This window comes from Cygnus atratus, unplaced genomic scaffold (assembly GCF_013377495.2).
Source record: "Cygnus atratus isolate AKBS03 ecotype Queensland, Australia unplaced genomic scaffold, CAtr_DNAZoo_HiC_assembly HiC_scaffold_187, whole genome shotgun sequence".
NCBI lineage: Eukaryota > Metazoa > Chordata > Aves > Anseriformes > Anatidae > Cygnus > Cygnus atratus.
The window spans coordinates 1-21,532 of NW_026109780.1; the positions used below are offsets into that span (position 1 = coordinate 1).

The following is a 21,532-nucleotide window of genomic DNA, read 5'->3' on the forward strand; positions in this document are numbered from 1 at the left end:
CAAATGTCTCACAGCCCCCCCCAAAGCCCTCCAAGCCTGCCCTAAACACCTCAAAAACCTCAGACCCCCCCCCCCAAAAAAAAATCACAGCCCCCCCCAAAACCTCACAGACCCCCCCCCCCAGACCCCCCCTCCCCCCCAAAGCCCTCCGAAGCCCCCCCAGCCTCTCCTGGCACCCCCCAAAAAACCTCACAGACCCCCCCAGACCCCCCCCCAAAGCCCTCCGAAAGCCCCCCCAGCCTCTCCTGGCCCCCCCAAAAACCTCACAGGCCCCCCCCCCAGGCCCTCCCAGCCTGTCCTGAGCCCCCCCCCAAAACCTCACAGCCCCCCCCAAATCCCCACAGAACCCCCCCCAAAAAAACCTCCAAGACCGCCCCCCCCCCCCAGACCCCTTCAAAGCCCTCCCAGCCTGTCCTAGCCCCCCCAAAACTTCCCAGGCCCCCCCCCCAAATCCTCACAGACCCCCCCCCCCCAAAACCTCACAGACCCCCCCCCCACAAGACCCCCCCAAGCCCTCACAGCCTGTCCTGGGTCCCCCAAAAACCTCACAGACCCCCCCCAAAGCCCCCCTAAAGCCTTCACAGCCTGCCCTTGCCCCCCCCCAAACCTCACAGACCCCCCCAAAAACCTCAGACCCCCCCCCCAAGACCCCCCCCAAAGCCCTCACAGCCTGTCCTAGGCCCCCCTAAAACCTCATAGCCCCCCCAAAACCCCACAGACACCCCCCCCCAAACCCCCCCCAGCCTGTCCTGGGCCCCTTAAAACCTCACAGCCGCCCCAAATCCCCACAGACCCCCCCAAAAAAACTCACAGCCCCCCCCCAAGACCCCCCCAAGGCCCTCCCAGCCTGTCCTGGACCCCCCCCCAAAACCTCACAGACCCCCCCCAAACCCCCCCCCCCCCCAAGGTCCTCAAAGCCTGTCCTGGGCCCCTCAAACACTTCACAGACCCCCCCCAAAACCTCACAGAGCCCCCAAAACCCCACAGACCCCCCCCCAAGACCCCTCCAAAGCCCCCCCAGTCTGTCCTGCCCCCCCCCCCCCCCAAACACCTCACAGCCCCCCCCCCAAGGCTCCCCCACCTCAGCGCCGCCCTCCCCAGCCCTCAAATTCCTCACGGCCCCCCCAGCACCACCAAAAGCCCCCCGGAACGCCTCTGAGACCCCCCCGGGACCCCCCCGAGCCCCTCGGGACCCCCCCGGGACCCCCCCCCAGGGCCCCCCCAAACCCTCCCTCAGCCCCCCCCCTCCCCCCGCCCTCACCTCAGCACCGCCCCCGCTCTGCGCATGCGCAGCGGGCGGGCGCGGCCGCTCCCAAAATGGCGGCGGTTGGGCTGGAAACAAGGGGGGGGCGAAACCATTCCCGGAGCGGGGGGGGGGTGGGAGGAAGGAACCAGTCCAGGAAGCGGGAGGGGGGCGGGGAGAAGATGATTTTTCTTTAATTTCTGGGGTTTTTGGGGCTCCTGCGTTCGCCACTTAAGGCCGGCACCCTCTGGGGTTGGGGTTTTGTCGCTGTCCTGAGCCGGGCTGGCGGCTTTCCCCCACAGACCCCCACCCAAGGGCGAACAGAAGCAACGAAGCCACGGTTAATAAACTTTTTATTTGCATTTTACATTCTCCGTTAATTTCCCAATAAAGTGCTGAAAGGGCGTTGTTTTTATTTTTATTTTTTATAACTTTTTGCTTTTTTGTCCTTTTTTTTTTTTTTTTTTTAATCCTTTTTTCCTCTGTTGTAACTCAACCTCCGCTTGTCAAAAACCAGGAATTCCGCAGAAAAAAAAAAAAAATAAAAAAATAAAAATAGTCGAACCCGACAGAAAGCGCGATTCCACAGAAATTGGGATTTGACACAAAAATTCGCCCCTGGAGGCCGCTGCGCGAGGCATTTCCCTGCCGGAACGCCACGGCCAGTCCCTGTTATCCGATGCCGGAGCCCTTTGCGCAACCCAACCACGGGATTATTTTCTTTTTTTCCATCGCCTCGGAGCTTGGCCTCGTTGTTTTCCTCGTTGTTTTTTTCCCTTCCTCCCTGCTGACGAGCCCGAAAAGAATCGGAAAAAAAATAAAAACCGAACCCCCCGCCAAAAAAAAACAAAAACAACAAAAAAAAAAAAAACCACGTTTCCATGAACCGAAACACTGAAGAGAATGAGAAAAATGGGGAGGGAAATAGGTATTTTTTTTTTATCAAAATAGCTCAAACTATCAAATAGTGAAGGTGAAGCGCGCAGCATCGGGCGGCCTCCACCCGCCGCCCGGCCTTATTGCTGGGGTCGGAGGCGTCTCAAGCTACAAAACGTATGTACAGGCCCGGGCGGGCGACGTATGTACACGGGCGCCTATGTACAGCCGCGCTACTCCTTCCTCTTGGCCACCGTCAGCTCCACCGAGGGCATGCGGACGCCGATCTTGGTGGTGCTGTCGGTGCTGGAGGAGGAGGAGAGGCGCGAAGGCTTGGCGGCCTCCTCGTCGCTCCCCGTCACCTCATAGGAGCCTTTCGTCTTGGACCCCATGCCACCGAACGTCCCGAATTTCATCTTGGGGGCTTTGCCCTTGGCGGCGCCCTCCGTCTCCAGGGTCCCCGTGGGGGTCGAGTGGGCCGAGCGGTCATCGCTGAAGGACGAGGAGCGGTGGCGCGCCTTGCGGCTCTTGAAGAGGGAGAATTTGCCCTTGGCCGCCGTCCCCTCGTCCAGCTCCCCCTCCACAGAGCCCAGGCTGGCCTTGGAGCTCTTCAGGTCACCCCCGTGACCCGGCAGCTCCGGGGACCCCACGGCTCCACCGCTCTTCCCCTTGGCCTTGGAGAAGTTGAACTTGGGCATCTTGATCTTGGACTTCTTCGCCTTGCCGTCCTCCGCCTCCGGCTCCTGGAGGCTGACGTCGGCCCCGGGGAACTCCACGTCCACCCCCACCTCCCTGCCCTTCACCTCGGGCTCAGAAAAGACGAATTTGGGCATGCGCAGCTTGGGGAAGGACACTTTCCCCAGGCTGCCCTCCACGCTACCCTGTGGGACGCCGACCGAAACCTTGGGGCCGGCAAGGTGGAGACCACCGCCGGCCGTGCTGGCCTCTCCAGCAACGGTGGCGCCACCTTTGATCTTCGGCCCCTTGATGTTTAATTTGGGCGCAGACACATCCAAGGACGGACCCTCGAGGTGGAGGCCGGCGCCGGGCTCCTTGACGTTTGGTCCTTTCAGCTTCAGGTCGACGTCGGGCAAGGAAACGCCGGGGGACTGCAGCTGAAGTTTAGGCCCTTTCAATTCCAGCTCCGCTCCTTCCGATCCGGCCCCTGAGCCCTTCAGCCCTCCTCGAACCTGCGGTCCTTCGATGCTGACGCCCGCATCCGCTCCATTGACGCCAGGGCCAGAAATACCGAACTGGGGGAGTTTGAGGGAAGGGAGCTTGATGGTGCCACCCAGGCCTTCAAAGCCAACCTCTGCTGCCTCCACCGAGGCGATGGGGGACTTAACGCCAGCGGAAACGTCGAGGCCTCCTTTCAGTGCCGGTCCCTTCAAGTTCACGTTGAGATCCGGGGCGGAAACGTCCACCGAGGGTCCTTTGATACCGATGTCGGGGGCGCCAAGGTGGAGATTTGCACCCGGGGCTTTCACATCTGCCTCCAGCTGCGGGACGGAGCATTCAATGCCTCCCTTCACGCCCAAGTCGGGGCCCTCCAGGGCCGAGGATTTGAGTTTGGGCATCTTAAGTTTTCCTCCAAAGCCTCCAACGTTGACATCCGGTGCGCCCAGGCTGACGTTCGGCCCTTCGACACCCAGATCACCCTTTATTTTTGGTCCTTTCAGGCTTCCATCAAAATCGGGTCCGGAGACATGAGGGCCTTTCAGCTTTGCATCAACACCCGGGAGGCTCACGCTTCCTTCCATGCCTCCGGCCGAGATACCCAAGCTTGCATCGGGGACGTCCACACCGAGACCCATTTTCCCCATCTTCAGCTTTCCCTCGGGACCTTCCAGTTCCGTCGTGGGGACGCCGACTTCCACTTTGCCTTTTGGTCCTTTCACGTTGAGGTCGAGGTCTGGCACCGAGATGGAGGGAACGGCAACATCAATGGTGGCTCCCTTCAGGTCGCCCTCCATTTTCAAGTCCCCGCCAGGAAGTTTGAATTTTGGTGTCTTCAGGTTCACGTCGGGAGCTTCCACATCCACATTGAGACCTGGGCCTTTGACATCGCCTTTGACCGTCGGCACAGAGACTTCCAGCTCAGGCGCTTTGAGTTTCCCTTCGACTTCTGGGACCGTAATGGAAGCATCCCCTCTGAACCTGTGCGATTTCAGATCAAACTCTACGTCTGGGAAGGAGATCTTCCCAAACATGGGCTTCTTCCCTTTGGGGGACTTCACTGCAGCGTCCCCTTTTATCGTCACGTCGGGACCAGCCACGCTCATGTCCAGGTCAGGAGACTTCAAACTCGCATCCAGCTCTCCACCAGGCACGTTCACCTCAAAGCCACCTTTCTTGCCTTTGACTTTTGGGCCACTCATGTGAAGTTTCGGCATCTTGAACTTGCTCTTCTTGCCCTTTCCAGAGATGCTGACGTCGGGCGACTCCACGTTCAGCTCAGCCTCCGGAAAATCCACCTCTGCCCCCGTTACCTTGACGTCTGCCTTGGGACTCTTCATCCCAAACCCAAACTTTGGCTTCTTAAACTTGTGAAGTTTGACATTTGCCTCCGGACCTTCGATGTTGAGGTCGGGACCCTCAGCATCGATGTCAGGGCTTCTGATCCCAAATTCAGGCCCTTTGATGTCAACGTCGGGACCCTTCAGGTTACCTTCTATCTTCGGGGCCGAAAGGTCGAAGCCTCCCTTTGTTTTGTGGCCTTTCAAATTCAAATCTATCTCGGGCATTGAGATTTTAGGCACGTTCATGTGCATTTCTGGCATCTTCACTTTAGGACCTTTCAGTTTGCCTTCCGGACCTTCGATACTCACATCCGGGACGCTGATGTCTACCTTGGGGCCAGAAAGGTCGACCTCTGCCTTGGGCAGGTTCACGTCCACGTCAGGACCTTCTCCTTTGAGGCCGAATTTGGGCAGCTTCATCTTAGGCAACTTCAGTTTTCCCTCCGGACCATCAATGTCAACATCTGGGCACTCAATGTCGACTTTGGGGCCCTTGATGTCAACCTCAGGACCCTTCAAACCTCCCTCCAGCTTCGGGCCATGGATGTCAGCATCGCCCTTCAGCTTCAGCCCCTTTAGGTTCAGGTCTATTTCCGGCATGGAGATCTGGGGCGTCTTGATGTGCATTTCTGGCATCTTCATCTTAGGCCCTTTCAGTTTTCCATCTGGCCCTTCGATGTTCACGTCGGGTGCCTGGAAGTCCAACTTGGGGCCTTTGATGTCAACGTCCGGACATTGCAAGTCCCCTTCCAACTTGGGTGCTGACACGTCCACGTCTCCCTTCACTTTGGGGCCCTTCAGGTTGAAGTCAACGTCGGGCATGGAGAACTTGGGCGCCTTGATGTGCATTTCAGGCATCTTGAATTTTGGGCCTTTGAGTTTCCCTTCCGGCCCTTCGATGGACACACTGGGAGCATCGAGGTCTATTTTGGGTGCTTTCACATCAATCTGGGGGGCTTTCAAATCACCTTCAAACTTGGGGCCAGAAACATCTACATCCCCTTTCAGCTGAGGCCCCTTGATGTTTAAGTCAACATCGGGCAGGGAGACCTTAGGAGCCTTAACATGCATTTCGGGCATTGCAAATTTGGGACCTTTGAGCTTCCCATCCACACTGAGATCAGGACCCTCCACCTCTATGCTGGGGCCTGAAATGTCCACGTCTCCCTTCGGGAGGTTTACATCCACATCTACCCCCTCCCCTTTAAAGCCAGGCATGGAAAACTTGGGCATTTTGAACTTAGGCAGCTTGAATTTACCCTCCGGGCTGTCAATGTCAACATCAGGGGCCCCAATGTCCAATTTTGGAGCGCCCACACTGACCTCGGGACCTTTCAGCTCACATTCCACTCCTGGCGCCGAAACGTCCAAGTCACCTTTGACTTTGGGGCCTTTCAGGTTCAGATCGAAGTCTGGGGCGGAGATTTTAGGAGCCTTCAAGTGCATCTCCGGCATCTTGAACTTGGGGCCCTTCAGCTTCCCCTCAGGGCCTTTGATGTCGATGTCAGGGGCCTCAATCTCAACTTTAGGACCTTCCAGATCAGGTGCAGAAACCTCCACGTCTCCCTTCAGCTTGGCGCCCTTCAGATTGAAGTCAACATCAGGCATGGAGAACTTGGGTGCCTTAATATGCATTTCGGGCATCTTGAACTTGGGGCCCTTCAGCTTCCCTTCGGGACCTTCGATGTCCACCTCCGGACCTTCTATGTCCACCTTTGGGCCAGAAACATCCAGCTCTCCCTTTGGCAGGTTCACGTCCACCTCGGGGCCTTCTGCTTTGAAGCCCGGCATGCCGAATTTGGGCATTTTGAACTTGGGCATCTTGAATTTCCCCTCAGGACCATGAACGTCCACGTCTGGTACGTCAATGTCCACCTTGGGGCCCTTGATGTCCACCTCGGGGCCTTTCAGCTCACCTTCCACCTTGGGAAGAGACACATCCACATCTCCCTTCACTTTGGGGCCCTTCAGATTGAAGTCAACGTCAGGCATGGAGAACTTGGGCGCCTTGATGTGCATTTCAGGCATCTTGAACTTGGGGCCCTTCAGCTTCCCTTCGGGGCCTTCCAGCTCAACGTCAGGAAGGTCCACGTCCAGTTTAGGGCCTTTAATGTCAACATCTGGGCCTTTCAGCTCACCTTCCACCTTGGGAAGAGACACGTCCACATCTCCCTTCACTTTGGGGCCCTTCAGGTTCAGATCAATGTCGGGCATGGAGATTTTGGGAGTCTTGATGTGCATTTCGGGCATCTTGAACTTGGGGCCCTTCACCTTCCCCTGGGGACCTTCGATGTCCACCTCTGGACATTCTATGTCCACCTTTGGGCCAGAAACATCAAATTCTCCTTTTGGCAGGTTCACATCCACCTCGGGGCCTTCTGCTTTGAAGCCCGGCATGCCGAATTTGGGCATTTTGAACTTAGGCATCTTGAATTTTCCCTCAGGACCATGAAGGTCCACGTCTGGTACGTCTATGTCCACCTTGGGGCCCTTGATGTCCACCTCGGGGCCTTTCAGCTCACCTTCCACCTTGGGAAGAGACACATCCACATCTCCCTTCACTTTGGGGCCCTTCAGATTGAAGTCAACGTCAGGCATGGAGAACTTGGGTGCCTTGATGTGCATTTCGGGCATCTTGAACTTGGGGCCCTTCAGCTTCCCTTCGGGGCCTTCCAGCTCAACGTCAGGAAGGTCTACATCAACCTTGGGACCTTTGATATCGATTTCAGGGCCCTTCAGGTCACCCTCCACCTTGGGAAGAGACACATCCACATCTCCCTTCACTTTGGGGCCCTTCAGGTTCAGATCGATGTCGGGCATGGAGATCTTGGGTGCCTTGATGTGCATTTCGGGCATCTTGAACTTGGGGCCCTTTAGTTTCCCTTCAGGGCCTTCCAGCTCAACCTCGGGAAGGTCCACATCGACCTTGGGGCCTTTGATATCGATTTCAGGGCCCTTCAGGTCACCCTCCACCTTGGGGAGAGACACATCCACATCTCCCTTCACTTTGGGGCCTTTCAGGTTCAGATCAAAGTCTGGCATGGAGATCTTGGGTGCCTTGATGTGCATTTCGGGCATCTTGAACTTGGGGCCCTTCAGCTTCCCTTCGGGGCCTTCCAGCTCAACGTCAGGAAGGTCCACGTCGACCTTGGGACCTTTGATGTCAATTTCAGGGCCCTTCAAGTCCCCCTCAATCTTGGGAACAGAAACATCCACATCCCCCTTCACTTTGGAGCCTTTCAGATTCAGATCAAAGTCCGGCATGGAGATCTTGGGGGCTTTGAAATGCATGTCGGGCATCTTGAACTTGGGACCCTTCAACTTCCCTTCCGGACCCTCAACATGGACATCTGGGGCATCAACATCCAGCTGAGGACCTTTAATATCAACTTTCGGCCCTTTCAAGTCACCTTCCACAGACGGCACAGACACGTCCACATCCCCCTTCACTTTTGGGCCTTTCAGGTTCAGATCAAAGTCCGGCATAGAAATTTTAGGTGCCTTAAAGTGCATCTCTGGCATCTTCATTTTGGGGCCTTTCCACTTTCCTTCTGGTCCTTCAATATCCACATCAGGAACATCTACATCTATTTTGGGTCCTTTCATTTCCAGCTCAACTCCTTTCAAATCGCCTTCCACCTTGGGAAGAGACACGTCCACATCTCCCTTCACTTTGGGGCCTTTCAGGTTCAGATCGATGTCGGGCATGGAGATTTTGGGCGTCTTGATGTGCATTTCAGGCATCTTGAACTTAGGGCCCTTCAGCTTCCCTTCGGGACCTTCGATGTCCACCTCCGGACCTTCTATGTCCACCTTTGGGCCAGAAACATCAAATTCTCCTTTTGGCAGGTTCACATCCACCTCGGGGCCTTCTGCTTTGAAGCCCGGCATGCCGAACTTGGGCATTTTGAACTTGGGCATCTTGAGTTTACCCTCCGGGCCATGAATGTCCACGTCTGGCATGTCAATGTCCACTTTGGGACCTTCAACATTGATATCGGGAGCCTTAAAATCTCCTTCTAGCTTTGGAGCAGAAACATCTATGTCTCCTTTCAGTTTGGGACCTTTGAGGTTCAGGCTCGTATCAGGCATGGAAATTTTGGGAGCCTTTATGTGCATCTCTGGCATTTTAAACTTGGGACCTTTCCATTTTCCATCTGGCCCTTCTACCTCTAGCTCGGGTGCATTGATGTCAACCTTTGGCCCTTTGATATCAACTTCTGGCCCACTCAAGTCCCCTTCCAGTTTTGGCATTGAAAGATCGACATCCACGCCTCCCTTCGTCTTGGGACCTTTCAAATTCAAATCAAAGTCCGGCATGGAAATATTGGGGGCCTTGATGTTCATTTCCGGCATTTTAAATTTGGGGCCTTTTAACTTTCCTTTGGGACCTTCAATGTCAACGTCAGGAACCTCCACGTCCAGTTTTGGACCTTTCAAATGTAACTCAGGTCCCTTCAGATCTCCCTGTGGAAGGGACACGTCCACATCCCCCTTCACTTTGGGGCCTTTCAGGTTCAGATCGATGTCGGGCATGGAGATTTTAGGGGTCTTGATGTGCATTTCGGGCATCTTGAAATGGGGACCCTTCAGCTTCCCCTCCGGCCCTTCAATGTCCAGCTCTGGACCTTCAATGTCCACCTTGGGACCCGAAACATCGAGGTCTCCCTTGGGAATGCTAACGTCCACTTCTGGCCCCTCAGCCTTAACCCCGGACACTCCAAATTTGGGCATTTTGAATTTGGGCATTTTGAGTTTACCTTCAGGACCATGAATGTCCACATCGGGCGCCTCGATGTTGACTTTGGGGCCCTTGATGTCCACCTCGGGGCCTTTCAGGTCCCCTTCCAACTTGGGGCTGGTAAGGTCTAGCTCTCCTTTCAGTTTGTGCCCTTTCAGATTTAGCTCCACATCTGGCATCGAAACTTTAGGTGAGGAAATACTCAGGAAAGGCATTTTAAACTTTGAGCCTTTTGATTTTGCCTGCACATCAACATCGGGAGCTTGAACGTCAACTTTAGGACCGGATATTTCAACGTCTGGTTTTTTAAGCTTTACATCCACCTCAGGGCTTTGCACTTTAGGCCCAGAAAAGCCAAATTTAGGCAGCTTAAACCTGGATTTTTTGGTCTTTCCTTCTATATCAAGCTTTGGTGCCTCAGCCTCAAATTCTGGCCCTTTGATGTCCAGCTTAGGACCTTTCAGCTCAGCCTCAATTTTGGGAACAGAAGGGTCAACATCAGCCTTCACTTTGGGGCCTTTCAAATTAAGGTCAATGTCTGGCATGGAGATTTTAGGAACACCAAATTGCATGTCAGGTTTCTTAAATTTAGGGCCCTTTATTTTTCCTTCCGGTCCTTCTATGTCCACATCAGGAACACTAACGTCAACCTTTGGACCAGAAATGGAAACATCAGCTTCAGGGAGGTTCACATCGACCTCTGGGCCTTCTGCTTTGAAGCCGGGCACCCCAAACTTGGGCATTTTGAACTTGGGCATTTTTATTTTACCTTCTGGACCATGAAGGTCCACATCTGGTACGTCAATGTCCACCTTGGGGCCCTTGATGTCCACCTCGGGGCCTTTCAGCTCACCTTCCACCTTGGGGAGAGACACATCCACATCTCCCTTCACTTTGGGGCCCTTCAGATTGAAGTCAACGTCAGGCATGGAGAACTTGGGTGCCTTGATGTGCATTTCAGGCATCTTGAACTTGGGGCCCTTCAGCTTCCCTTCGGGGCCTTCCAGCTCAACGTCAGGAAGGTCCACGTCAACCTTGGGACCTTTGATGTCAATTTCAGGGCCCTTCAAGTCACCTTCCACCTTGGGAAGAGACACATCCACATCTCCCTTCACTTTGGGGCCCTTCAGATTGAAGTCAACTTCAGGCATGGAGAACTTGGGCGCCTTGATGTGCATTTCGGGCATCTTGAACTTGGGGCCCTTCAGCTTCCCTTCGGGGCCTTCCAGCTCAACGTCAGGAAGGTCCACGTCCAGTTTAGGGCCTTTAATGTCAACATCTGGGCCCTTCAGGTCACCCTCCACCTTGGGGAGAGACACGTCCACATCTCCCTTCACTTTGGGGCCCTTCAGATTGAAGTCAACGTCAGGCATGGAGAACTTGGGTGCCTTGATGTGCATTTCAGGCATCTTGAACTTGGGGCCCTTCAGCTTCCCTTCGGGGCCTTCCAGCTCAACGTCAGGAAGGTCTACGTCAACCTTGGGACCTTTGATATCGATTTCAGGGCCCTTCAGGTCACCCTCCACCTTGGGGAGAGACACATCCACATCTCCCTTCACTTTGGGGCCCTTCAAGTTCAAGTCGATGTCGGGCATGGAGATCTTGGGTGCCTTGATGTGCATTTCGGGCATCTTGAACTTGGGGCCCTTCAGCTTCCCCTCGGGACCTTCGATGTCCACCTCCGGAACATCAATGTCCACCTTTGGGCCAGAAACATCAAATTCTCCTTTTGGCAGGTTCACGTCCACCTCGGGGCCTTCTGCTTTGAAGCCCGGCATGCCGAATTTGGGCATTTTGAACTTGGGCATCTTGAATTTCCCCTCAGGACCATGAACGTCCACGTCTGGTACGTCTATGTCCACCTTGGGGCCCTTGATGTCCACCTCGGGGCCTTTCAGCTCACCTTCCACCTTGGGAAGAGACACATCCACATCTCCCTTCACTTTGGGGCCCTTCAGATTGAAGTCAACGTCAGGCATGGAGAACTTGGGCGCCTTGATGTGCATTTCGGGCATCTTGAACTTGGGGCCCTTCAGCTTCCCTTCGGGGCCTTCCAGCTCAACGTCAGGAAGGTCCACGTCCAGTTTAGGGCCTTTAATGTCAACACCTGGGCCCTTCAGCTCTCCTTCCACCTTGGGAAGAGAAACATCCACATCTCCCTTCACTTTGGGGCCCTTCAGGTTCAAGTCAATGTCAGGCATGGAGATTTTTGGTGTTTTGATGTGCATTTCAGGCATCTTGAACTTGGGGCCCTTCAGCTTCCCTTCGGGACCTTCGATGTCCACCTCCGGACCTTCAATGTCCACCTTTGGGCCAGAAACATCCAGCTCTCCCTTTGGCAGGTTCACGTCCACCTCGGGGCCTTCTGCTTTGAAGCCCGGCATGCCGAATTTGGGCATTTTGAACTTGGGCATCTTGAATTTCCCCTCAGGACCATGAACGTCCACGTCTGGTACGTCTATGTCCACCTTGGGGCCCTTGATGTCCACCTCGGGGCCTTTCAGCTCTCCTTCCACCTTGGGAAGAGACACATCCACATCTCCCTTCACTTTGGGGCCCTTCAGATTGAAGTCAACGTCAGGCATGGAGAACTTGGGTGCCTTGATGTGCATTTCGGGCATCTTGAACTTGGGGCCCTTCAGCTTCCCTTCGGGGCCTTCCAGCTCAACGTCAGGAAGGTCCACGTCGACCTTGGGGCCTTTGATATCGATTTCAGGGCCCTTCAGGTCACCCTCCACCTTGGGGAGAGACACATCCACATCTCCCTTCACTTTGGGGCCCTTCAGGTTCAGATCAAAGTCCGGCATGGAGATCTTGGGGGCTTTGAAATGCATGTCGGGCATCTTAAATTTGGGGCCTTTCAGCTTCCCCTCTGGGACTTCAATATCTACATCAGGAGCTTCAATGTCCATTTTAGGGCCTTTGATATCTATCTCGGGGCCTTTCAGGTCACCCTCTAGTTTGGGAGCAGAAACATCGACATCCCCCTTCACTTTGGGGCCTTTCAGGTTCAAATCAATGTCGGGCATGGAGATTTTCGGCGTCTTGAAGTGCATTTCTGGCATCTTGAACTTGGGACCCTTCACCTTTGCTTCTGGACACTCTAGGTCAACATCAGGAAGGTCCACGTCCAGTTTAGGGCCTTTGATGTCAACTTCTGGGCCTTTCAAGTCTCCCTCCACCTTGGGGAGAGACACGTCCACATCTCCCTTCACTTTGGGGCCCTTCAGGTTCAGATCAAAGTCCGGCATGGAGATCTTGGGGGCTTTGAAATGCATGTCGGGCATCTTAAATTTGGGACCCTTCAGCTTTCCTTCTGGACATTCTAGCTCTATATCTGGAGCCTCTATGTCCACTTTGGGACCTTTTACATTAACCTCTGGTCCTTTCAGGTCACCTTCTAACTTGGGAACAGAAACATCCACATCCCCCTTCACTTTGGGGCCTTTCAGGTTCAGATCAAAGTCCGGCATGGAGATCTTGGGGGCTTTGAAATGCATGTCGGGCATCTTAAATTTGGGGCCTTTCAGCTTCCCCTCTGGGACTTCAATATCTACATCAGGAGCTTCAATGTCCATTTTAGGGCCTTTGATATCTATCTCGGGGCCTTTCAGGTCACCCTCTAGTTTGGGAGCAGAAACATCGACATCCCCCTTCACTTTGGGGCCTTTCAGGTTCAAATCAATGTCGGGCATGGAGATTTTCGGCGTCTTGAAGTGCATTTCTGGCATCTTGAACTTGGGACCCTTCACCTTTGCTTCTGGACACTCTAGGTCAACATCAGGAAGGTCCACATCCAGTTTAGGGCCTTTGATGTCAACTTCTGGGCCTTTCAAGTCTCCCTCCACCTTGGGAAGAGACACGTCCACATCTCCCTTCACTTTGGGGCCTTTCAGGTTCAGATCAAAGTCCGGCATGGAGATCTTGGGGGCTTTGAAATGCATGTCGGGCATCTTAAATTTGGGGCCTTTCAGCTTCCCCTCTGGGACTTCAATATCTACATCAGGAGCTTCAATGTCTATTTTAGGGCCTTTGATATCTATCTCGGGGCCTTTCAGGTCACCCTCTAGTTTGGGAGCAGAAACATCGACATCCCCCTTCACTTTGGGGCCTTTCAGGTTCAAATCAATGTCGGGCATGGAGATTTTCGGCGTCTTGAAGTGCATTTCTGGCATCTTGAACTTGGGACCCTTCACCTTTGCTTCTGGACACTCTAGGTCAACATCAGGAAGGTCCACATCCAGTTTAGGGCCTTTGATGTCAACTTCTGGGCCTTTCAAGTCTCCCTCCACCTTGGGGAGAGACACGTCCACATCTCCCTTCACTTTGGGGCCCTTCAGGTTCAGATCAAAGTCCGGCATGGAGATCTTGGGGGCTTTGAAATGCATGTCGGGCATCTTAAATTTGGGACCCTTCAGCTTTCCTTCTGGACATTCTAGCTCTATATCTGGAGCCTCTATGTCCACTTTGGGCCCTTTAAGTTCCAGATCGGCCCCCTTCAATTCACCCTCTATTTTCGGTACAGAAACATCCATTTCTCCTTTCATTTTGGGTCCTTTCAAGTTGAGGTCCACATCAGGCATAGAAAATTTAGGTGCCTTAATATGCATATCGGGCATTTTCATCTTGGGTCCTTTCCACTTGCCCTCGGGACCTTCAATGTCAACATCAGGAACATCAACGTCCAACTTTGGACCTTTAATATTCAAGTCAGGTCCTTTCAAGTCTCCCTCCAATTTCGGGACAGAAACATCAGCATCCCCCTTCACTTTGGGGCCTTTCAGGTTCAAATCGATGTCGGGCATGGAGATCTTAGGAACGTTGAAATGCATTTCAGGCATCTTAAATTTGGGACCCTTAATTTTCCCTTCAGGACCTTCAATGTCTACACTTGGTGCCTCAATATCCATCTTCGGGACGGAAACATCAATATCTCCTTTAGGCAGGTTCACGTCCACCTCGGGTCCTTCTGCTTTGAAGCCCGGCATGCCGAATTTGGGCATTTTGAACTTGGGCATCTTGAATTTCCCCTCAGGACCATGAACGTCCACGTCTGGTACGTCTATGTCCACCTTGGGGCCCTTGATGTCCACCTCGGGGCCTTTCAGCTCACCTTCCACCTTGGGAAGAGACACATCCACATCTCCCTTCACTTTGGGGCCCTTCAGATTGAAGTCAACGTCAGGCATGGAGAACTTGGGTGCCTTGATGTGCATTTCGGGCATCTTGAACTTGGGGCCCTTCAGCTTCCCTTCGGGGCCTTCCAGCTCAACATCAGGAAGGTCCACATCCAGTTTAGGGCCTTTAATGTCAACATCTGGGCCTTTCAGCTCACCTTCCACCTTGGGAAGAGACACGTCCACATCTCCCTTCACTTTGGGGCCCTTCAGGTTCAGATCAATGTCGGGCATGGAGATTTTTGGTGTTTTGATGTGCATTTCGGGCATCTTGAACTTGGGGCCCTTCAGCTTCCCCTCGGGACCTTCGATGTCCACCTCCGGACCTTCAATGTCCACCTTTGGGCCAGAAACATCCAGCTCTCCCTTTGGCAGGTTCACGTCCACCTCGGGGCCTTCTGCTTTGAAGCCCGGCATGCCGAATTTGGGCATTTTGAACTTGGGCATCTTGAATTTCCCCTCAGGACCATGAACGTCCACGTCTGGTACGTCAATGTCCACCTTGGGGCCCTTGATGTCCACCTCGGGGCCTTTCAGCTCACCTTCCACCTTGGGGAGAGACACATCCACATCTCCCTTCACTTTGGGGCCCTTCAGATTGAAGTCAACGTCAGGCATGGAGAACTTGGGTGCCTTGATGTGCATTTCAGGCATCTTGAACTTGGGGCCCTTCAGCTTCCCTTCGGGGCCTTCCAGCTCAACGTCAGGAAGGTCCACGTCCAGTTTAGGGCCTTTAATGTCAACATCTGGGCCCTTCAGCTCTCCTTCCACCTTGGGAAGAGAAACATCCACATCTCCCTTCACTTTGGGGCCTTTCAGGTTCAAGTCAACGTCGGGCATGGAGATTTTTGGTGTTTTGATGTGCATTTCGGGCATCTTGAACTTGGGGCCCTTCAGCTTCCCCTCGGGACCTTCGATGTCCACCTCCGGACCTTCTATGTCCACCTTTGGGCCAGAAACATCAAATTCTCCTTTTGGCAGATTAACGTCCACCTCTGGACCTTCTGCTTTCAGCCCCGGCATGCCGAATTTGGGCATTTTGAACTTGGGCATCTTGAATTTTCCCTCGGGACCATGAACGTCCACGTCTGGTTTGTCAATGTCCACCTTGGGGCCCTTGATATCCACCTCGGGGCCTTTCAGCTCACCCTCCAGCTTTGGCATGGACATATCCACATCTCCCTTCACTTTTGGGCCTTTCAGGTTCAGATCGATGTCGGGCATGGAGATCTTGGGCGTCTTGATGTGCATTTCGGGCATCTTGAACTTGGGGCCCTTCAGCTTCCCCTCGGGACCTTCAATGTCCACCTCCGGACCTTCTATGTCCACCTTTGGGCCAGAAACATCAAATTCTCCTTTTGGCAGGTTCACGTCCACATCTGGACCTTCTGCTTTCAGCCCCGGCATGCCGAACTTGGGCATTTTGAACTTGGGCATCTTGAATTTTCCCTCGGGACCATGAACGTCCACATCAGGAGCCTGAATGTCCACCTTGGGGCCCTTGATATCCACCTCAGGGCCTTTCAGCTCACCCTCCAGCTTTGGCATGGACACGTCCACATCTCCCTTCACTTTGGGGCCTTTCAGGTTCAAGTCAACATCAGGCATGGAGATCTTGGTTGTCTTGATGTGCATTTCGGGCATCTTGAACTTGGGGCCCTTCAGCTTCCCTTCTGGCACTCCTATGTCCACCTCTGGACCTTCAATGTCCACCTTTGGGCCAGAAACATCAAATTCTCCTTTTGGCAGGTTCACGTCCACCTCGGGGCCTTCTGCTTTGAAGCCCGGCATGCCGAACTTGGGCATTTTGAACTTGGGCATCTTGAATTTTCCCTCAGGACCATGAACGTCCACGTCTGGTTTGTCAATGTCCACCTTGGGGCCCTTGATGTCCACCTCGGGGCCCTTCAGCTCACCTTCCAGCTTTGGAGCTGAGATTTCAACGTCACCTTTCATTTTGGGGCCTTTCAGGTTAATGTCCACATCAGGCATGGAGATCTTGGTTGTCTTGATGTGCATGTCTGGCATCTTGAATTTGGGACCTTTCAGTTTCCCTTCAGGGCCCTCCACATCAACAGCGGGGACTTCAACATCTACTTTTGGTCCTTTAATGTCTATTTCTGCCCCCTTCAGATCTCCTTCTATCTTAGGAGCTGCAATATCCATTTCTCCTTTCACTTTGGGTCCCTTTAGGTTCAGATCTACATCTGGCATGGATATTTTAGGTGTTTTGATGTTCAGCTTCGGCATCCTGAACTTGGGCCCCTTCCATTTTCCTTCCGGCCCCCCGACCTCCACGTCTGGCACTTCGATATCTGCCTCTGGCCCTGAAATATCTATGTCTCCTTTTGGCAAATTTACGTCGATGTCGGCACCCTCAATCTTTGGACCGGACACATTAAAATGAGGCAATTTCATCTTGGGCGTTTTTAGTTTGGCTTCTGGACACTCCAGGTTGACATCTGGGACCTCAACATTTATGCTTGGACCCTTAATATTAACGCCAGGTTCTTTCAAGTCACCCTCTATCTTTGGAGCAGAAACATCCACCTCTCCCTTCATTTTAGGTCCCTTTACGTTCAGATCTATGTCTGGCCTGGATATTTTAGGTCCCTTGATATTCAGCTTAGGCATCTTAAATTTGGGGCCTTTAATTTTCCCTTCCGGACATTCCAACTCTACCTCCGGCATATCAACATCCACTTTGGGCCCTTCCACATCTATTTTGGGTCCCCTGAGGTCTCCAGAGGCCTTCGGACCAGAAATATCGACATCTCCTTTTAGTTTGGGGCCCTTCAAGCTGAGATCTACATCTGGCATGGAGAGTTTTGGTGTCTGAACATTTAATTCAGGCATTTTAAATTTGAGACCTTTCCCTTTCCCTTCTGGCCCCTCAATGTCCACGCTTGGCACATCGATATCTACCTTGGGAGCAGAAATGTCCACCTCACCCTTTGGAAGCGACACGTCGACGTCTGGGACCTCTCCCTTCAGGCCGGGCACCCCAAACTTGGGCATTTTCAGTTTGGGCATCTTCAGTTTACCTTCTGGGCCGTGAATGTCCACGTCTGGTGCTTCGATGTCAACCTTGGGGGCTTTGATGTCAAGTCCGGGGGCTTTGACGTCAAGTCCGGGGGCTTTGAGCTCTCCTTCCAGTTTTGGGACAGAAACATCCAGGTCCCCTTTCACTTTGGGGCCTTTCAGGTTCAAGTCGATGTCAGGCATGGAGATCTGGGGGGTCTTGAAGTGCATTTCGGGCATCTTCACCTTGGGGCCCTTCACTTTTCCTTCTGGCCCCTCAATGTCTACACTTGGCATGTTGATATCTACCTTGGGAGCAGAAATGTCCACCTCGCCCTTTGGAAGCGACACGTCGACGTCTGGGACCTCTCCCTTCAGGCCGGGCACCCCAAACTTGGGCATTTTCAGTTTGGGCATCTTCAGTTTACCTTCTGGGCCGTGAATGTCCACATCCGGTGCTTCGATGTCAACCTTGGGGCCTTTGAGGTGTAATTCAGGACCCTTCAAATCAGCACCCATCGTGGGGATGGAAACATCCACGTCACCCTTCACTTTGGGGCCTTTGAGGTTCAGATCCACATCTGGCAGGGAGACCTTGGGTGCTGTGATGTGCATCTCGGGCATCTTCACCTTGGGGCCCTTCACTTTTCCTTCTGGCCCCTCAATGTCTACACTTGGCATGTTGATATCTACCTTGGGAGCAGAAATGTCCACCTCGCCCTTTGGAAGCGACACGTCGACGTCTGGGACCTCTCCCTTCAGGCCGGGCACCCCAAACTTGGGCATTTTCAGTTTGGGCATTTTCAGTTTACCTTCTGGGCCGTGAATGTCCACGTCTGGTGTTTCGATGTCAACCTTGGGGGCTTTGATGTCAAGTCCGGGGGCTTTGACGTCAAGTCCGGGGGCTTTGAGCTCTCCTTCCAGTTTTGGGACAGAAACATCCACATCTCCTTTCACTTTGGGGCCTTTCAGGTTCAAGTCGATGTCAGGCATGGAGATCTGGGGGGTCTTGAAGTGCATTTCGGGCATCTTCACCTTGGGGCCCTTCACTTTTCCTTCTGGTCCTCTGATGTCCATGCTTGGCACATCGATATCTACCTTGGGAGCAGAAATGTCCACCTCGCCCTTTGGAAGCGACACGTCGACGTCTGGGACCTCTCCCTTCAGACCAGGCACCCCAAACTTGGGCATTTTCAGTTTGGGCATCTTCAGTTTACCTTCTGGGCCGTGAATGTCCACGTCTGGTGCTTCAATGTCAACCTTGGGGGCTTTGATGTCAAGTCCAGGAGCTTTGACATCAAGTCCGGGGGCTTTGACGTCAAGTCCGGGGGCTTTGAGCTCTCCTTCCAGTTTTGGGACAGAAACATCCAGGTCCCCTTTCACTTTGGGGCCTTTCAGGTTCAAGTCAACGTCAGGCATGGAGACCTGGGGGGCCTTGACATGCACCTCCGGCATCTTCACTTTGGGGCCTTTGACATCTATGTCGGGCACGTCCATTCCCAACTTGGGGCCTTCAACACCAAACTGAGGTCCTTTCAAGTTGCCACCTATTTTGGGGACAGAAACGTCCATTTCTCCTTTGAGTTTGGGTCCCTTCACGTTAACATCCACATCTGGCATCGACACCTTGGAAGGCACCGATATTCCGGGCCCTTTCAAGTAACCTTCTGGGCTTCCAAATTCAACACCAGGTCCCTTCACGTCCACCTTGAGACCTTTAGTGACAGAGCCAAGTCCTTTGGCGTCCCCTTCTACCGCGACACCCATATCTCCCTTGGCGTGGGAGCCTTTCAGGTTCAGGTTCACATCCGACAGAGAGATTTGGGGCGTTTCAGCCTTCTTGAACATCGGGCCTGTCCATTCTCCTTTGACAGCCACATCAGGAACGCCGACATCTACCTCGCAGGGTCCCACCTTCCCCACTTCCACGGTGGAACCTTCCACGGTGAATTTTGGGAGGGCCACGTGCGGCATTTTGATGTGGCCGCCTCCGACGTCTACGTTGGCCGCGGGCGCGCCAACACCTGCTTGAGCCTCGAGGCTGGGCCCCGCAGCAGCGAACCCAAATTTGGGCATTTTCAACACAGGAATCTTGACTTTTCCCACCGTTCCGGCATCGCCCGCTGGACCTTCCATGGTGGGTAAGGAGACGTCCAGGCCAGGTGCTTTGATACCTCCATGGAATTGGCCGTCCACGCCAGAAACGTGCATTTTCCCGCCCATTCCAGGGCCTTTTACATGAAAACCTGCCTCCGGGCCGCCCATCTGTCCGTTTGTATCAACCCTAGGGCCCGTGAAAGCCATGCCAGAAGCGTTAGGCCCCGGCACCTCCACCGTAACAGATTTTCCAGTTTCTCCACCAGGAACGCGGCTCTCCGGCAGCTTCAAGTCCATCTGAGTCCTCGGGTGCGTCCCCGAGAGGCCGACACCGGGCTTCCCGACCAACGCCTCGCCGAGGTGGACATCTAGCTGGTGGCCGGGAGGTCCCACGGAGCAGGAAGCCCCCGGAGATGCCCCTTTGACGCCCATGCTCCAGTCTGCAGTGGGGAACGGAGCCGCCGGTCCCACGGCGCAGCCGATTTCCTGGCCTGGGATGCGGACCTTGAAGTCCGGGCCCACCACGTTGATGTCGCCGGCCCCGTCGCGCCCGCTGACGTCCACGGTGTAGGCCGTGACCTTCCTGGTGACCGTGATGGTCCTGCTCTGCGTCCCGCCGCACTCCGCCTCCACCGCCTCCTCCGACCTCAGCCGCGGCTTGATCTTCGTCGTGTAAATCCTCCTGTACTCCTCGTCGTCCCCGCTCTGCCAACCGAGAGACGCTCGTCAGCGCCGCCGCGCCCTCCCAGCCTCGTCCCTCTGCCCGCCCTCGCCATGGCACTCACCAAGACGACCTCCGTGCCTCCGGCCCCGAACGCCTCGTGCCCCCATGACTGTCCCGGCACCGGAGACCGGTCCCCCTTGCGTTGCAGGCGCAGCCCCACCGTGTGGTGCCCCATGCTGTTGAGCAGCTGCGCCACCTCGCCGGACTGCAGGTTGTCGAAGTAGACCGTGGCGCTCACGATCTGGTCCCCTGCAAGGGCCAAGAGACGGTTGGAAGGGGCCGAGACCCCCCCCTCGTCCCCCCCAAAATGTCCCCTTCCATCCCCACCTTGCGAAGGGAGGTGAAGGGGCTGAGAGCTGAGCACCCGGCCGGTCGGACGGGGCTGAGACCCCCCCCCGTCCCCCCCAGAAACGTCCCCTTCACCTTCAACCCCCACCTTGCGAAGGGACTGACGAAAACCTGTTCCCCCCCCCCAAAAAAAAAGACCCTTCCCCGCCACGGCACCTTCCTTCACGACGCCCATCTTGGCGGCGGGGGAGTTCTGCTGCACTTGCTTGACGAAGACGCCGTCGTCCGTCTGGTCGATGGTGATGCCGTGGGAGCCGCTGCCCTGCCAGTTGGGCAGGAGGATCTCCCGGGTCTCCTCCTCCATCTCCATCTGCGGGTTGGGAGGAGGCGGCGGTGAGGAGGAGGAGGAGGAGGCCGCGAGGATGAAGAGCCAAAGCACCCCGTGTCCCACTCACCTCGTCAGGATGCCGCTCCTGGCCGGATCCCTCAACCCTTCGCTCGCGGGCCTCACGGCGGCCTTCGGGTCCCTTCGTGTCCCTGGTGGAGCAAGAGGAGAGGTCCCCGTCACCCCCCCCGGCACCTGGCCGGCGGCTGAGACGCGAGGTTTTGGGGGGATGGCGGCGCAGGAGTGGATGGGGGCGCCATGGGTTGGGCCAGTGGAGGGCCCCTCACTGCCAACGAGACGCTCCTCCATTAGCATCATCACCGTCATCATCGCCATCAAGACCAGCGTTATCAATGTCATCGTCATCATCATCACCATCGTTATCGACATCACCCTCAGTAACATCAGCACCAGTATCGATATCACTGCCATCAACGTCATTGTCATCATCATCATCACCC

General features: G+C 54.7%; 1 protein-coding gene across 4 annotated transcripts; it reads right to left on the reverse strand.

Moving 5' to 3' along the window:
* Nucleotides 1-1,579: 1,579 nt before the first annotated feature.
* Nucleotides 1,580-21,221, reverse strand: AHNAK (AHNAK nucleoprotein). Of its 4 annotated transcripts, none has more exons than XM_050716683.1 (7): nucleotides 21,142-21,221; nucleotides 20,903-21,056; nucleotides 20,460-20,647; nucleotides 14,500-20,379; nucleotides 11,896-12,117; nucleotides 10,455-10,905; nucleotides 1,580-10,232 (listed from the first exon to the last, which is right to left on the reverse strand). In XM_050716683.1, exons 2-7 carry the CDS (start codon nucleotides 21,054-21,056, stop codon nucleotides 2,353-2,355), a joined length of 14,775 nt encoding a protein of 4,924 aa, XP_050572640.1. In that variant the 5' UTR covers nucleotides 21,142-21,221; the 3' UTR covers nucleotides 1,580-2,352. The 4 variants fall into 4 exon arrangements, with proteins under 4 accessions (XP_050572640.1, XP_050572641.1, XP_050572642.1 ...); XM_050716684.1 differs by lacking the exon at nucleotides 11,896-12,117 and adding an exon at nucleotides 11,487-11,847 and having other exon boundaries at nucleotides 10,455-10,658; nucleotides 14,452-20,379; XM_050716685.1 differs by lacking the exon at nucleotides 11,896-12,117.
* Between the last annotated feature and the right edge of the window lie 311 nt (nucleotides 21,222-21,532).